Source organism: Pleurodeles waltl, chromosome 4_2 (genome assembly GCF_031143425.1).
Source record: "Pleurodeles waltl isolate 20211129_DDA chromosome 4_2, aPleWal1.hap1.20221129, whole genome shotgun sequence".
Lineage (NCBI taxonomy): Eukaryota > Metazoa > Chordata > Amphibia > Caudata > Salamandridae > Pleurodeles > Pleurodeles waltl.
Window position 1 is genome coordinate 209508507 of NC_090443.1, and position 18125 is coordinate 209526631.

Genomic DNA, 18125 nt, shown 5'->3' on the forward strand with positions numbered 1-18125 from the left:
ATGTCTTCTTAAGGATATTCCATGAGAATAATTATGTGCAGATAACACAGAGGAGTCTGCAGCCGCGCTTATTACTTGGTTGGAGACCATGGCGCCTTCATTTACAATCTCCAAGAAATCCTCCCTTTTCTCCTTAGGAAGGTATTCTGCAAATTGTAGAACAGAATCCCAAAGGGTGCGATCATACCTGCCCAACAGGGCAGTGGCACTAGCCGCTTTCATGGTGATGGCTGAAGTTGAGCAGACTTTGCGGCCTGCGGCATCAATTTTTCTACTCTCCTTGTCTGGTGGAGAAGACGACGACGGAGATGTAGAATGCAACTTCTTAGCAGCCACGATTACCACTGAATCGGGTACTGGATCCGCTCTCAGAAATAAAGGGTCCTGCTCCGGAGGACGATATTTCTTTATGAGTCTGGAAGGAGCAGTCTTAGTTGTGGATGGTGTTAGGAAAATGTCCATTGCCGGTTCAATTAACCCTGGGACCAGCGGTAGTAATGATCTAGCGGAAGAACGCTGGTGTAGTGTCTCAAAAATGACAGAGGTTGTTGGAGTGGGTACTGCCAGAGGGATGTTCAGCTTGGTAGCACCGCGAATTAGTACCTCTTGAAAAGTGTTCACATCATCTATGGGAGAAACTGTCGGAGACGGGGAGTCAGATAACATCGGAAAGTAATCTCTTGTGGATGAAGATGAGTGCCTATGGTGGGAACAAGAAGACCTGCGATCCAAGTCATGCCGATGACGGTGTCTAGACGCAGAGGAGTGTCTCGAAGAATGTCGAGATTGCCTCGTGGATTCTGCAGGAGTCACTGGGATGGCCTCTGAAAGAGGTACCGGCTGAGGAGCTGTAGGTGCCAGAGGAGTCGGTGGTAGAGGCGATGGCTGAGGAGAAGGCTGAGGCGAAGGTGGTAAGAGAATGAGAGAAGCCGAGGATTCTGAGGTGGTATAGACCCTCCTTGGTCTGTGAGTGCCTTCTCGACGCCGACAAGCTTCACAACGTCGAAGTACGACGCCGACGAGTACCTCTCGGCGTGGACTCCTCTCACCGTTGAGAGCCCCTCGACAGTGATCTTCCTCGACGTCAGTGGGATGACGGCGATCGTCTCCGACAGCGAGTACTGTCCACCGACGTCGATCTTCCCCTATGCGTCGACGGTGACCTGGACCGGGAACTTCTCGACGGTGAATGTCTACGCCGTCTCGACGATGATAACGCTCTCGACGGCGAGCAATGCCTCTTCCTCGACGGCGAGCATGTCAGTGCCGTTCCTTGTCTCGACGTCAGTGCTCTCGACGTCATCGGGGACCTGTGACGCTTCTGAGCAGATCTGGAGGCTGCGCCAGAGGACAAAGTAAGAGCCCTGGTAGAAGACTGACCTTCTCCTCGCTCTGTGGTAGATTGTCCTCTCCGTCTACTGTCCTCCTTGGCCTGAAAGCGGATTTTCTCCCTGTCACGAAGGGTGCGCCTGGAGAAGGTTTTAAAAATGTCACAGGCATCAGGCTTATGAGATGACAGCAAGCAAATAATACAGACTTGATGTGGGTCTGTTTTGGCCTTTTTCCTGCCACAGCTAGGGCACTTATCAAAAAGAGAAGGCATGTTGGTGGAAAAAAGCCTCAAATTTCTGTCAGAATTTGACAAAAAAAGCTAGAAAACATTCACTCTGGTTGAAAAACCTCGAGTGAAATTGAAATTCAAAGGATTTTGGTTGAATTTTAGTTAAAAAAAAAAAAAACTATAATAGGTGGAGCTCAATGCTTCAGGGTCCTGTCAGAAGGAGCCGAAAAAAAAGAACTGAGGCAACTGCCTTTTGCTGTGCATGATGGGATACAGGAAGACTTTCTTTTCTTAAAGGCACAGCTCTATTTACATTCTGTATAATGGCAGCCTATGGGCTACACTGCCCTGCATTGTTTCATCCTTATTTTGAAGTTGTAAAAAAGTTGGAAAATATGTTTTCTACTACATTTCCAGAATAAATATGTTTTAAAGGTATATCTGTACTACAGTTTCCTTTTTTTCAACCAAAAGAATGAACAATTTGGCTTTTGTAGCTTTTCCTCTAGGCAGCACACTGATATTCTTAAGTGACTTTACAGGCCTTTTTCAAGAAAGGCAAACATCTACACTTAAGAACACACTTCAGAACAGTGCTCATGACTATACATGGAAATCCCCTACGAGAGAAATGTATTGACATATATGTAGTGCACACTTATAATAGTGCCCCCTCACTCACGAAGTCTGGGGAATTGACGCTGGACCACGCGAGTACAGCTTTGCTAGTTCAAGAGTGACCTCACACACAGTAACTTTGCACTTAGCCTTCAGGAACTGAAGGTTAGCATATAGGTGACGTATAAGTTACCTGGTGCAGTGAAAAATGGCTGTGAAATAGTGTGTGCACTATTTCACTCAGGCTGCAGTGGCAGTCCTGAAGGAGTGTTTGTATGAGCTCCTTATGGGTGGCAAAAGAAAAGCTGCAGCCCATAAGGATCTCCTGGAAACTCAATGCCCTGGTGTAGGAAGTTGGCTCTGTATGTACTATTTCAAAGTAAGAAATAGAATGCACAGAGTCCAAGGGTTCCCCTTAGAGGTAAGATAGTGGCAAAAAGAGATAATTCTAATGCTCTATTTTGTGGTAGTGTGGTCGAGCAGTAGGCTTATCAGAGGGTAGTGTTAAGCATTTGTTGTACACACACAGGCAATAAATGAGGAACACACACTCAAAGACAATTCCAGGCCAATAGGTTTTTGTATAGAAAATATATTTTCTTAGTTTATTTTAAGAACCACAGGTTCAAGATTTACAAGTAATACTTCAAATGAAAGGTATTTCACTTAGGTACTTTAGGAACTTTGAATTAGCGAAATAGCATATACAGTTATCACACAAATGGCAATAAGCTATTTTAAAACTGGACACAGTGCAATTTTCAACAGTTCCTGGGGGAGGTAAGTGTTTGTTAGTTTTGCAGGTAAGTAAACCACCTACAGGTTTCAAAGTTGGGTCCAAGGTAGCCCACCGTTGGGGGTTCAGGGCAACCCCAAAGTTACCACACCAGCAGCTCAGGGCCGGTCAGGTGCAGAGGTCAAAGTGGTGCCCAAAACACATAGGCTTCAATGGAGAAGGGGGTGCCCCGGTTCCAGTCTGCCAGCAGGTAAGTACCCGCGTCTTCGGAGGGCAGACCAGGGGGGTTTTGTAGGGCACTGGGAAGGACACAAGTCAGCACAAAAAGTACACTCTCAGCGGCACGGGGCGGCTGGGTGCAGAGTGCAAACAGCCGTCGGGTTTGCAATGTATTTCAATGGGAGACCCAGGGGTCTCTTCAGTGAAGCAGGTAGGAAAGGAGGGGGGGGGGGGGGGAGGGCTGGGAGATGGGGGAGTGGGCTCCTCGGGGTAGCCACCACCTGGGCAAGGGAGAGGGCCACCTGGGGGTCGCTCCTGCACTGGAGGTCGGATCCTTCAGGTCCTGGGGGCTGCGGGCAGTGTCCTTACCAGGCGTCGGGTTCTTAGAAGCAGGCAGTCGCGGTCAGGGGGAGTCTCTGGATTCCCTCTACAGGCGTCGCTGTGGGGGCTCAGGGGGGTCAACTCTGGCTACTCACGGGCTCGCAGTCGCCGGGGAGTCCTCCCTGTAGTGTTGGTTCTCCACAAGTCGAGCCGGGGGCGTTGGGTGCAGAGTGCAAAGTCTCACTCTTCCGGCGGGAAACGTGTGTTCTTTCTAAGTTGCTTCTTTGTTGCAAAGATGTTTCTGCTTTGGAGCAAAGCCGCTGTACTCTGGAGTTCTTGGTCCTTTTAGATGCAGGGTAGTCCTCTGAGGCTTCAGAGGTCGCTGGACCCTGTGGAACACGTTGCTGTTGCAGTTTTTCTCGAAGTGGGGAGACAGGCCGGTAGAGCTGGGGCCAAAGCAGTTGGTGTCTCCGTCTTCTCTGCAGGATTTTCAGCTCAGCAGTCCTTCGTCTGAGGTTGCAGGAATCTATCTTGCTAGGTTCTGGGAGCCCCTAAATACTCAATTTAGGGGTGTGTTTAGGTCTGGGGGGTTAGTAGCCAATGGCTACTAGCCCTGAGTGTGGCTACACCCTCTTTGTGCCTCCTCCCTGAGGGGAGGGGGGCAGGCACATCCCTAATCCTATTGGGGGAATCCTCCATCTGCAAGATGGAGGATTTCTAAAAGTCAGAGTCACCTCAGCTCAGGACACCTTAGGGACTGGCCAGTGGGGCCGTGGCTGGAGGGGGCGGGCAATTCCACTAGCTGGAGTGCCCTGGGGTGCTATAACAAAGGGGGTAAGCCTTTGAGGCTCACCGCCAGGTGTTACAGTTCCTGCAGGGGGAGGTGAGAAGCACCTCCACCCAGTACAGGCTTTGTTACTAGCCACAGAGTAACAAAGGCACTCTCCCCATGTGGCCAGCAACATGTCTGGTGTGTGGCAGGCTGCTAAAACTAGTCAGCCCACACTGGAAGTCGGGTATGATTTCAGGGGGCATCTCTAAGATGCCCTCTGGGGTGTATTTTACAATAAAATGTACACTGGCATCAGTGTGCATTTATTGTGCTGAGACGTTTGATACCAAACTTCCCAGTTTTCAGTGTAGCCATTATGGTGCTGTGGAGTTCGTGCATGACAGACTCCCAGACCATATACTCTTATGGCTACCCTGCACTTACAACGTCTAAGGTTTTGCTTAGACACTGTAGGGGCATAGTGCTCATGCACTTATGCCCTCACCTATGGTATAGTGCACCCTGCCTTAGGGCTGTAAGGCCTACTAGAGGGGTGACTTATCTATGCCATAGGCAGGATGAGGTTGGCATGGCACCCTGAGGGGAGTGTCATGTCGACTGTAATTTTCTCCCCACCAGCACACACAAGCTAGCAAGCAGTGTGTCTGTGCTGAGTGAGGGGTCCCCAGGGTGGCATAAGATATGCTGCAGCCCTTAGAGACCTTCCCTGGCATCAGGACCCTTGGTACCAGTTACAAGGGACTAACCTGGATGCCAGGGTGTGCCAATTGTGGAAACAAAAGTACAGGTTGGCGAAAGAACACTGGTGCTGGGGCCTGGTTAGCAGTCCTCAGCACACTTTCAAATCATAACTTGGCATCAGCAAAGGCAAAAAGTCAGGGGGTAACCATGCCAAGGAGGCATTTCCTTACACCTGGGTACCTAGGAACCATATACTAGGGACTTATAAGAGGGGTCCAGTGTGCCAATTAGAATTGGGATATGGAGTCACTAAACTATAGTGACAAATTTGGTGAACAGAGGGAGCATAAGCACTGGAGTTCTGGTTAGCAGAACTCCAGTGACACAGGCAAGCATACTGCCAACACACATAGGCCACAAAGTATGACCATTGGGGTCCTGGATGGCAGGATCCCAGTGAGACAGTAAAAATACCCTGACAAACCAGCAAATAAATTGGGGTAACCATGCTAGAAAGAGCCTACTTTCTCACACCTACCTAAAATTGAGACCTCAGGTCTTCCCAAAGGTGATGGCAGTGTAGCAGCTTATCTCAGGAATGCTGGGATTCAAGACTTTGAGATAACCCGCTACACTGCCATTACCTTTGTGAAGACTTGAGGTCTCGATTTCAAGCCAAAAAAGACTGAACTGATGGAGAGTGGACCCCCTCCCTCCAACACAAAACCTGTTGTGTGACAAGATGCTTCAGTGCCTGCACAGTTGTAGACACGGCACGGTTAATGTCCTGGAGCAAGAAAGATCATCTAAAGAGGTTCAGCAATCTTTTTTCCCTTCCCATCAGAATCCTGAGATAACTATTCTCTGTCTTTGCATTTTATGAGCCCTTCAAGATATGTGATTGTATTGATAGTTTTACTCTCAAATGTTTCTTTTAAGTAAGTTTTAAGAATTTCTTTTAAGAAACAGATTTATCCTACTTGGCTTCATGAAACTGCTCAGCTGCTGTGACAATGGCCAGTGTTGACCCTTAGTACAAGCTCGTGTGTGTAAGAGGCGTCATTACACACATGTTGTGTAGTTCGGGAGCTTTTCCAACGTCGTAAGTTTACACCTTGCCAACGGCTTAATATTTCAGTTTGCTTTTCGGCATTGTGTGCAAGGCTGCAGAATGTCAGTCTTAGAGGATGTTCGAATACTTAAGTCTATGAACATGCTATAAAACCTTCCTTACCAGCCGAGTATTTTTTGTCATTGGCACTCTTCCACACAATCATTCGATACACTGTTTTGTTAAAACTTCATGTTCATGGGCAGATAATTTAAGTTTATAAACTGCATTTAACTTCGTAAACCTATTTTACTGTGTGATATTTTTACCTAACATAAGTAAAAACAATTTTAAGCGGTCGAAGAAAAAGCTCAGTAGTTTAAAATCAGCACAAAACCTTACCAGCTGCTCAAAGTTTCCATTAGTATACTGATCATTCAACCACCTTCTGCACAGAGTGATTCCACCACTAATCATGTCATTTGTCACTTTCTTCCGGAGGTCAGTTTTAAAAGACTTCAGGGAAACATGCTGCCAGACAGTCATGTTTTCAGTCTCTTCAACAGGAAATTCTCTGATAAATTCAATCTAAAAGAAGTACGTAAAACATACGCAACATGTGTTAAAATGGTTCAGACTTATTAGCTGCTAACGCATTTCATGCTAAATAACAGCGAGTCAGTAGCATCCTAGTGTTTACACTGTTCGTTGAAAAACAGCTTCTGTCACATTAGCAAGTGACAACATACCGATGCTACTGGCTGATCTTTAAGGAAGTTGACAGGGCAAACATGTATGGCCAAAACAATGTGGTAAGTGATGAACGGCTATTTGAATCACAACATTTGATGTGAAACCCGATTCACAAATACTATGTCACACCCTCCAACATATTACAGGGAGAAAACATTTGGCCTATATGACTCTACTTGCAAAATAAACTAGCAGTTACCTAACACTTCACACAGTAAAGCAATAGAAAAGAATTATGGGAGGAGGGCCTGGGGGCGCCTTCACTGAAAAGGATTCGGAGAGCATATTAGATAGGACCCTGAAAATATCCTTTAACACCCGCTTTAAATTAATTAACTTTTACATCTTACATGGAGCATACCTTGCGCCGAGCCACATAAATACTTTCACACAAAAGGGCGGCCTGCCCACGATGTGGAGCGGAGGAAGCGGACATTAAACATATGATTTGGGGTTGCCCTCATTTTGCAACATTTTGGAGCAGAATCACAAGGGTGGTGGCGGTGGCCAATGATAGAGAAGTCCCCTGTACAATGAAACACTGCATACTGGTCTGGTACCCCCACACCTCCAAGACAAAAAAAAACAGTAGATTCCAAGATCTTGCATATGTTCTGGTGAAAAGAGAACTGACCCGAAATTGGAAGCCCTACGTGGTCAGAGAGCGGAAATATGGAAGAAGGAGCTTGAGTGCTGGGCTGGCTACAAATGAGGGTGAAGTACTGCTGTTAGAGGCAGGAAGAGGGCTATGTCCCCCGGAAGTAGCACGCGCATGGGAGGCACTAGTGGAGAGCCTGAAAAACTCAGGGGCGGAGTCCAGAGAGACATCAGCGCCCCTTCACCGGCCCAGACCTCACTAATTGCCATGAGTTGAGGAATTGGTGGCGTGAAAGGGATCGAGACCTTAGAAAAGTGAGGTATGTAGATTTCCCCAGTCCCCCTATAACCTCACACTTACACATCCATTATGGTTCCTTACCCATTATGGGATACATACAGATCACCTACCAGAGAGATAAACCCTGCAAATATTCTGTGGCTGCGACTTAAGAGGAATGAGAGGGAAGGAATGGTTTCTTACCTGTAACTCCAGTTCCCTCGTAGGGGTATTTCCATGATAGTCATAAGCACTGAATAGTTCCGCACGCCTGCGGGGACCCCGGAGCACTGTTCTGTAGTGTATTCGTAAGTGTAGATGTTTGCCTTTCTTGAAAAAGGCCTGTAAAGTCACTTAAGAATATCAATGTGCAGCCTAGGTGAAAGGCTACAAAGGCCAAATTGTTCATTCTTTTGGTTGGCAAGAAAAGGGAGCTGCAGTACAGATAGACCTTTAAAACATATTTATTCTAGAAATGTAGTAAAAACCATGTTCTCCAACTTTATTCAAATCAAATCAAATCATTAACATTTATAAAGCGCGCTACTCACCCGTGCGGGTCTCAAGGCGCTAGGGGGGAAAAGGGGGGGTTATCGCTGCTCGAACAGCCAAGTCTTTAGGAGTCTCCGGAAAGCGGAGTTATTTACAACTTCCAATGAGGATGAAACAATGCAGGGCAGTGTAGCCCATAGGCTGCCATTATACAGAATGTAAATAGAGCTGTGCCTTTAAGAAAAGAAAGTCTTCCTGTATCCCATCATGCACAGCAAAAGGCAGTTGCCTCAGTTCTTTTTGTAGGCTTGTAATATGACATGAAGAAACCTGAATATCTCTTTAATTAACAATATTGTTATTATTATTTTGGATATCCTTATGTCAACTCCACCGGGGAGGAGGGAGGGTTGCTTATGACTATCATGGAAATACCCCTACGAGAGAACTGGAGTTACAGGTAAGAAACCATTCCTTCTCTCGTAGGGGATTTCCATGTATAGTCATAAGCACTGAATAGATTAGCAAGCCCATCCCAATAACCGCGGTGGAGTAGACAGAACAATAAAGAAACAATAAATTACGCAAAGAGATTCTTAAGAGAGGCCTGTCCAACCTGAGCATCTGCCCTAGCATCTGAATCAAGGCAGTAATGCTTAGTAAAGGTGTGGCCAGATCTCCAGGTAGCCACATTGCATATTTCTGCCAAAGGAATGTTTCTCATCAAAGCAACAGTTGCTGCCTTCCCCCCAGTAGAATGGGCTTTTGGCCTGCCATCGAGGGATTTATTTGCTAACTGATAACAGAATACGATACAAGAAACAATCCACCTGGATAAGGATTGTTTGGAGGTGGCTAGACCTGCTCTTACTGGGCCATAGTTAATAAACAGCTGCTGTGATTTGCGCAGATTTTGTTCTATCCAAGTAATATGTTAAAACCCTTTTAACATTGAGAGAATGTAGGGTTCTCTCAGCAGGAGTAGACGGATTTTGGAAGAACGTCGTTAAGGTGATGGTCTGGTTTACGTGAAAGTCTGAAATGACTTTAGGTAGAAATTTTAGATGTGTTCTCATTACTACTTTTGAGGAATAAAAAACCGTATAAGGTTCTTGAGCGCAAAGGGCCTGGATCTCACTGACCCTGCGAGCTGAAGTGATTTCAACCAGAAAAGCAGTTTTCCATTTAAGATGCTGGAGTGAAGGCTGTATATTGGTTCAAAAGGGTGCAGCATCAGACGCGAGAGGACAATATTTAGCTACCATGGAGGAGATGGCCGTCTAATGGGAGGAAAGACCTTTTTCAAACCTTCTAGGAAATCTTTTATGATTGGAATTTTAAAGAAAGAGGATTGGGAAGGGCTCTTCCTATATGCTGTTAGAGCTGCCAGGTGTACTTTTATTGATGACAACTGTAAGCCAGACTTCGCCAGGTTTAACAAATATGGAAGAATAGCTTCTTCTCCGCATGTTATTGGGTCAACGTTGTTGTCCAAACACCACATGCAGAACCTTTCCATTTGAAGACATAAGCTGTTCTTGTGGAAGGGCGCTTTGCCTCCCTTAGAATCTCCATGCAGTCCTGGGGTAGATTAAGGTGACCATATTGAACTAGCTCAGGAGCCATGCTGCCAAATTCAACGATGAGAGGTTGGGATGTGTCATCTGGCCTCGAAACTTCGTGAGAAGGTCGGTCGGCAAGGTAATCTGATGTGTGGTCTGAGTGACCGGTGAAGAAGGTCTGGAAACCACCACTGGCGTGGCCATTCTGGGGCAATGAGAATCATCTTGGTGTGAGAGTGGGACAGCTTGAGGAGGATTGTCGGTATCAGGGGAAGCGGTGGAAAGGCGTAAAGAAATGCTCCTGACCAGTTTATCCACAGGGCATTCCCCAATGTTCCTGGATGGTAGTACCTGGAGGCGAAGTCTTGGCATTTTTTGTTTTCTGGGGTTGCGAATAGGTCCATAGAAGGGGTACCCCACATGGGAAAAACGGAGCGGACGACGTCGTCGTGCAAAACCCACTTGTGATTTTCGTCCATTGCTCCGCTGAGGGCATCCGCCTGGACATTCAGTATACCCGGAAGGTGAGTTGCCACTAGTGATAGGTTCCTGGCTAGAAGCCAGTGCCAATTGTTTGGGCCTCTGTTGACGGAGTCCTGGATCTGGTACCCCCTTGTTTAAGTAATACATGGTGGCCATGTTGTCTGTCTCGAGAAGCAGAGTTTTCACCTTCAGTGCCGGGAGGAAGGCTTTGAGTGCAAGATGGACTGCGCGAAGTTCTAAAAGATTGATGTGATACAGTCGTTCTCTCTGCGACCACAAGCCTTGTATTTGGAGGTGAGCCATATGCGCTCCCCCTCCGAGCAGCAATGCATCCGTGACTATGGTTTGAGTCGGAGGCTGTTGTTGGAATGGCATCCCTTTCAGAAGATTGTTCGGAGAACACCACCACTTGAGAGATTGAATGGCATGGGGAGAAAGGAGGATGCTGTTCTCCCAATCGTCCACTAGTTGATACCATTGATTCTCTAGACATTCTTGTAAGGGTCTCATATGGAGGCAAGCATTGGGAATGAGGTAGATGCAAGACGCCATCGACCCCAGGAGAGAGGATATCACTTTTGCAGTGGTCTGAGGCATTTTCTCGAGCTGCTGGCACTTTTGGAGGATTGATAACCGTCGTTCCTCTGAAGGAAACACCTTTCCTTGAGTGGTGTCTATGATGGCGCCTAAGTAATGCAACCTCTGAACAGGTGTTGCCGTGGACTTGGAGAGGCTGACCTGAAGCCCCAGTCTCTGGAGTAGCTGGTGAGTCGAATTGAAGTGGTGTTGAGCCTCTAGGTATGTGGATGCTTTTATGACCCAATCGTCTAGATAGGGATAGACGAATATCCAATGTTTCCTTAAATGGGCTGCCACCACCGCCATGCATTTGGAAAACGTCCTCGGTGCTGATTTGAAGCCGAAAGGTAGCACCGTAAATTGGTAATGACTTTTTCCAACGAGGAATCTCAAAAACATCCAATGCTTTTTGATCACAGGAATGTGGAAGTAAGCGTCACGAAGATCTATTGAACAGAGCCAATCGCCTTGACGAAGTTGGGGATAGATTTGGTGTAAGGATAGCATCCTGAATTTCTCTCTGCGAACCCATTTGTTGGCTACCCTTAGATCTAGAATGGGTCGGAACTCGTGTTTGTCTTTCTTTGGTACCAGGAAGTGCCTCAAATAGATTCCCTTTCCCTGCTGGTTGATAGGGACAGGTTCTATCGCCTTCTTTTGTAATAGGGTTGTTACTTCCACTTTGAGAGCGTCGAGATGGTGATTTACCGGTTTGGGTGGAATAGAAGGCGGGGGCTTATGAACCTGAGACAGTAGCCATTCTGCACAATATTCAACACCCAGGCGTCTGATGTTATGCGTTGCCACTCTTCCAGATGATGTGAGATACTTCCCCCTACCGGAGTGGGTAACGGAGGAGGGGGAAGTGAGGATTCAGGGCTTAGACGCTAATGCCTGACGAGCTGTCTGGGCAGTTTGTGGCGTAGAGCGACCCCTTGTTTGTTTTCATTGGGTCGAAAAGGTTCTCTGATGTTGTTGTTGCTGGGATCTGGAAGGCATCCACTGTGGTGTTTGAAACCTTTGAGTAAAGAGTCTACGGTGGTAAGTACGGAATGTTTTCCGTTGCTCTCTTGGTTTCTCGATGCCCACCGCCTTTAGAGTGTCCAGTTCCGTTTTCATCCTCGACATTTCGTCGTCAGCATGAGAACCAAACAAAGTGGAACCTGAAAAGGGCAAATTTTGTATCCGCTGTTGCGCCTCTGGCTTAAGTGATGTAAGGCGTAGCCAGGCATGTCTTCTCAAAGAAATTCCATGAGAATAATTATGTGCGGATAACACAGAGGAGTCTGCAGCCGCGCTTATTACTTGATTGGAGACCATGGCGCCTTCACTTACAATCTCCAAGAAATCCTCCTTTTTCTCCTTAGGCAGGTGTTCCGCAAATTGCAGCACAGAATCCCAAAGGGCACGATCATACCTGCCTAACAGGGCAGTAGCACTAGCCGCTTTCATAGTGATGGCTGAGGTGGAACAAACTTTGCGGCCTGCGGCATCGATTATTCTACTCTCCTTGTCCGGTGGCGAAGAAGAAGATGGAGACGTAGAATGTAATTTCTTAGCAGCCACGATTACCACCAAATCGGGCACTGGATCGGCTCTCAGAAACAAAGGGTCCTGCTCCGGAGGACGATATTTCTTTATGAGTCTGGAAGGAGCAGTTTTAGTTGTGGACGGTGTTGAGAATATGTCCATTGCCGATTCAAGTAGTCCTGGAACCAGCGGTAGTAATGGTCTAGAAGAACAACGCTGGTGCAGTGTCTCAAAAATGACAGAGGTTGTAGGAGCGGGTACTGCCAGAGGGATGTTCAACTTGGTAGCACCGCGAATTAGGACCTCTTGAAAGGTGTTTACATCGTCTATGGGAGAAACTCTCGGAGACAGGGAGTCAGATAACGTAGGAGAGTAATCCCTTGTGGATGAGGAGGAATGTCTATGATGGGAACGAGGAGACCTGCGATCTGAGTGATGCCGATGATGATGTTGAGATGAAGAAGAGCGTCTCGAAGAATGTCGAGAATGCCTTGTTGACTCTGCAGGAGTCACTGGGGCGGACTCTGAAAGAGGTACCGGCGGAGGAGCTGTAGGTGCCAGAGGTGTCTGTGGTAGAGGCGATGGCTGAGGAGAAGGCTGAGGCGAAGGTGGTAAGAGAATGAGAGAAGCCGAGGATTCTGAGGTGGTATAGACCCTCCTTGGTCTCTTTGAGTGCCTCCTCGACGTCGAAGTACGACGCCGACGAGTACCTCTCGGCGTTGACTCCTCTCGCTGTTGAGAGCTCCTCGACGGCGATCTCCCTCGACGTCGATGGGATGACGGCGATCGTCTCAGACGACGAGTACTGTCCACCGTCGTCAATCTTCCCCTTCGCGTCGACGGTTACCTGGACTGGGAACTTCTCGACAGCGAGTGTCTATGCCGTCTCGACGGCGATAAGGCTGTCGATGTCGAGCGACGTCTCTTCCTCGACGGCGAGCATGTCGGCACTGTTCCTGGTCTCGACGTCGATGCTCTCGACGTCGTCGGGGACCTGTGACGCTTGTGAGCAGATCTGGCAGCTGCTCCAGAGGACACAGTGACTGACCTTCTCCTCGCTCTGTGGCAGATTGTCCTCTTCGTCTCCTGTCCTCTTTTGCCTGAAGGCGGATTTTCTCCCTGTCACGAAGAGTTCTCCTGGAGAAGGTTTTACAAATGTCACAGGCATCAGGTTTATGACTTGACGGTAGGCAAATAATAAAGACTTCATGTGGGTCTGTTTTGGCCTTTTTCCTGCCACAGCTAGGGCACTTATCAAAAAGAGAAGGCATTCTGGTGGCAAACAAAACTCAAGTTTGTCAGAATTTGACAGGAAAAGCTAGGAAATGTTCACTCTAGATGAAAAACGTCGAGTGAAATTGAAATCCAAAGGATTTTAGTTGAGTTTTAGTCAATAAAAGCTATGAAAGGTGGAGCTCACTGCTTCAGGGTCCTGTCAGAAGGAGCCGGAAAAAAAGAACTGAGGCAACTGCCTTTTGCTGTGCATGATGGGATACAGGAAGACTTTCTTTTCTTAAAGGCATAGCTCTATTTACATTCTGTATAATGGCAGCCTATGGGCTACACTGCCCTGCATTGTTTCATCCTCATTGGAAGTTGTAAATAAAGTTGGAGAACATGTTTTTTACTACATTTCTAGAATAAATATGTTTTAAAGGTATATCTGTACTGCAGCTTCCTTTTCTTGCCAACCAAAAGAACGAACAATTTGGCCTTTGTAGCCTTTCACCTAGGTTGCACATTGATATTCTTAAGTGACTTTACAGGCCTTTTTCAAGAAAGGCAAACATCTACACTTAAGAATACACTACAGAACAGTGCTCCGGGGTCCCCGCAGGCGTGCGGAACTCTTCAGTGCTTATGACTATACATGGAAATCCCCTACGAGAGAAGGGGAAAGGTAAATGATTTACTTAAAGTAAAACACCCAGCTGTACCAAACTGTATGGCAGTACAAATAATGTCATAATTTAATTATCTGTATTTACTACAACTGCACTATATATGTGATGTCATAATGTTCAATAAAATCTGTTTACAAAAAAAATAAAATAATAGAGCAATAGAAAAGCACATTGAAAACATCTTCCATCCAAGATGACTTAGATGGCAATACACGAATTATTCAATTGGTAAAGCCTTTAGCACCTAAATATGGTACCTTTAATCCTTAATTTCTGTCTTTTCCAAAAGGTTGTAAGTGACAGCATTATTTAGGCTGCAAACCTTAAAAAGCTTAAGTAAGCATCACATATAAACAATACATAATCGTAATATCTAAAACTAATTAAATTAATTTAAAATCATTCTCATGGTTCCTTTGCATACAACAAATAAATAAAAAAATATTATTAAATAAAAAAATACAACCAAACTTGCAGAGCATCAGTATTCATCAAATAAATTCCAGAATCACATTTTATATCAAATTGTAATAGAACAGTTTTACGGCTGGTCATTGCACGTAAAGTCTACCTTAGCAGTTGATGCCCTTTTCCTAACAATCCCAACTGCAAGCAAATAATGGCTTACACTAAAAACTATGCATGGAGAAGTATCAGTTTTAAAGATCCTTAGAGCATCTTGGCACTTCCTAAATTCCCAATTACAGCGTATGGGACGGATTCATTTCCTCCTTAGGTTTACATAGGTTGTGCAGAAGAATAATGTGTGACGTATTTTCTTTAGATACAAACAAGCATAAGTGGCAACAACAGATAGTACTCTCAAAGTGTTTTCAAAGTTATGATTATTTGGTGTAGCACATTAGTGGCAACTGAATTAAATTCAATAGTCAAAATCATAAATCAAAAAAGAAAGAATCGTGACTGTATGACTCTTTTAAAGAACAAATATATTTTTAAAAAATTGGGACATCTATTGATAAACCAAATTAACATTCACATAAATGATAGGGGTTGTCCAATATTAAGATTTCAGGTACGTCGACAGTGTCGACTAAAGTCGGGGTCCACTTTTATCGACCGCTATCAATATACTAAATGCCCACTTCAAGGAGTGGCTAAGTGTCCATCAAGTCCACAAAAACAAATGTATGTTCCCAAGAATTCAGGCAGCAAGATGGGCAATCCGTTGATGTTTCGGTCTAACAATGTTTTCACCCAAGACACCGCCCTCGGAACCAAAGCAGTTTGAAATGTAAACAAAAAAGACTGTGCTCTTCAGAGCACATATCGAGGAAATGTGGGTACGGTCTTGGATCTAGAATGAATGGATAGGGGAAGGATCTCAAAATTCAGAATCCCCAAGGTAGTTATTTTAGATACTACCACCAGAGGTAACTTGTGCTACTACAGCAACAAAGAGTAACGGAGATCCTGTGTGCTCCAATGTCTTACCCAAAATAATTGTGGTCTCAAGGCAGCTAGGTGTTCAATTCTCTTGAGGTAAGAGTCTTGGTATAAAGGAATGAGGGGAGTACTGGCAGGAAGGCACATTAATGATCTCAAAAACTTGTTTGCCCCCATTCAGTCTGTCTACTTTATTAAATCCCCATAACTCAGCTCCATACAGAGCATCTGCTTGGGCCTTGGTTCTATAGGCATTGATTGCCAGAGAAATGGCCCTTGGCGGAGTAGCTTTATGCTTTTTCGATATTGCCATGGAGCCAAATTTATTTTAGGCCATTTCTGCCCCCCCGGGGGACAGATCGGCCTATTATTAGGCCGAACTGCCCCCGGGGGGGGGGGGGGGCAGAACACTCTAGGCGCCAGGGTAATTTTTTTTTTGTGTTTTTTTTTTTTGTTGTTTCTTTTTTTAGAGATGGGGAGCGACCCATCAGGCAAGGGTCGCTCCCCTGGGGGGGCAAATTGTATTTAGACCATTTCTGCCCCCCTGGGGGCAGATTGGCCAATTTTAGGTCAATCTGCCCCCAAGGGGGCAGAAACCACGAGGCACCGGGGATTTGTTTTTTGGTGCCAATGTCACGCAGGGGGAGCGACCCCGTAGGCAAGGGTCGCTCCCGGCGGGGGAGGGTGGGGGTTGGGGGGGCAAATTTATTTTAGGGCATTTCTGCCCCCCCCCCCCCCCCCCTGGGGCCGGCTGAGCTACAGGCCAAACACCACAGGTAGGCACCTTGCAAAAAACACCTCTGTTTTCTGTGAAAAAATATGTTGTGTCCACGTTGTGTTTTGGGCCATTTCCTTTTGTGGGCGCTAGGCCTACCCACAGAAGTGATGTACCATTTTTATCGAGAGACTTAGGGGAACGCTGGGTGGAAGGAAATTTGTGGCTCCTCTCAGATTCCAGAACTTTCTGTCACCGAAATGAGAGGAAAAAGTGTTTTTTGGGCCAAATTTTGATGTTTGCAAAGGATTCTGGGTAACATAACCTGGTCAGAGCCCCGCAAGTCACCCCATCTTGGATTCCCCTGGGTTTCTAGTTTTCAAAAATGCACTGGTTTGCTAGGTTTCCTCAGGTGTCGGCTGAGCTACAGGCCAAAATCTACAGGTAGGCACTTCGCAAAAAAACCTCTGTTTTTTTCAAAAATTTAGGATGTGTCCACGTTGCGCTTTGGGGTGTTTCCTGTCGCCGGCGCTAGGCCTACCCACGCAAGTGAGGTATCATTTTTATCGGGAGACTGAGGGGAACGCTGGGTAGAAGGAAATTTGTAGCTCCTCTCAGATTCCAGAACTTTCTGCCACAGAAATGTGAGGGACATGTGTTTTTTTAGCCAAATTTTGAGGTTTGCAAAGGATTCTGGGTAACAGAACCTGGTCCGAGCCCCGCAAGTCACCCCTCCTTGGATTCCCCTAGGTCTCTAGTTTTCAGAAATGCACAGGTTTGGTAGGTTTCCCTAGGTGCCGGCTGAGCTAGAGGCCAAAATCTACAGGTAGGCACTTCGCAAAAAACACCTCTGTTTTTTTCAAAAATTTAGGATGTGTCCACGTTGCGCTGTTTCCTGTCGCCGGCGCTAGGCCTACCCACGCAAGTGAGGTATCATTTTTATCGGGAGACTTGGGGGAACGCTGGGTGGAAGGAAATTTGTAGCTCCTCTCAGATTCCAGAACTTGCTGCCACAGAAATGTGAGGGACATGTGTTTTTTTAGCCAAATTTTGAGGTTTGCAAAGGATTCTGGGTAACAGAACCTGGTCCGAGCCCCGCAAGTCACCCCTCCTTGGATTCCCCTAGGTCTCTAGTTTTCAGAAATGCACAGGTTTGGTAGGTTTCCCTAGGTGCCGGCTGAGCTAGAGGCCAAAATCTACAGGTAGGCACTTCGCAAAAAACACCTCTGTTTTTTTCAAAAATGTAGGATGTGTCCACGTTGCGCTTTGGGGTGTTTCCTGTCGCCGGCGCTAGGCCTACCCACGCAAGTGAGGTATCATTTTTATCGGGAGACTTGGGGGAACGCTGGGTGGAAGGAAATTTGTAGCTCCTCTCAGATTCCAGAACTTTCTGCCACAGAAATGTGAGGGACATGTGTTTTTTTAGCCAAATTTTGAGGTTTGCAAAGGATTCTGGGTAACAGAACCTGGTCCGAGCCCCGCAAGTCACCCCTCCTTGGATTCCCCTAGGTCTCTAGTTTTCAGAAATGCACAGGTTTGGTAGGTTTCCCTAGGTGCCGGCTGAGCTAGAGGCCAAAATCTACAGGTAGGCACTTCGCAAAAAACACCTCTGTTTTTTTCAAAAATTTAGGATGTGTCCACGTTGCGCTTTGGGGTGTTTCCTGTCGCCGGCGCTAGGCCTACCCACGCAAGTGAGGTATCATTTTTATCGGGAGACTTGGGGGAACGCTGGGTGGAAGGAAATTTGTAGCTCCTCTCAGATTCCAGAACTTTCTGCCACAGAAATGTGAGGGACATGTGTTTTTTTAGCCAAATTTTGAGGTTTGCAAAGGATTCTGGGTAA

The 18125-nt window shown here is 46.4% G+C and overlaps 1 protein-coding gene across 2 annotated transcripts in view; it reads right to left on the minus strand.

Annotated features, from left to right (window-relative positions):
• Positions 1-18125, minus strand: part of FIRRM (FIGNL1 interacting regulator of recombination and mitosis) — a 1527986-nt gene that overhangs the window by 553000 nt on the left and 956861 nt on the right. For both annotated transcript variants that reach the window (XM_069231089.1, XM_069231088.1), the window contains one exon: positions 6383-6568. In XM_069231089.1, coding sequence (XP_069087190.1) covers positions 6383-6568 — 186 coding nt within the window. The remainder of the gene's footprint in view (positions 1-6382; positions 6569-18125) is intronic.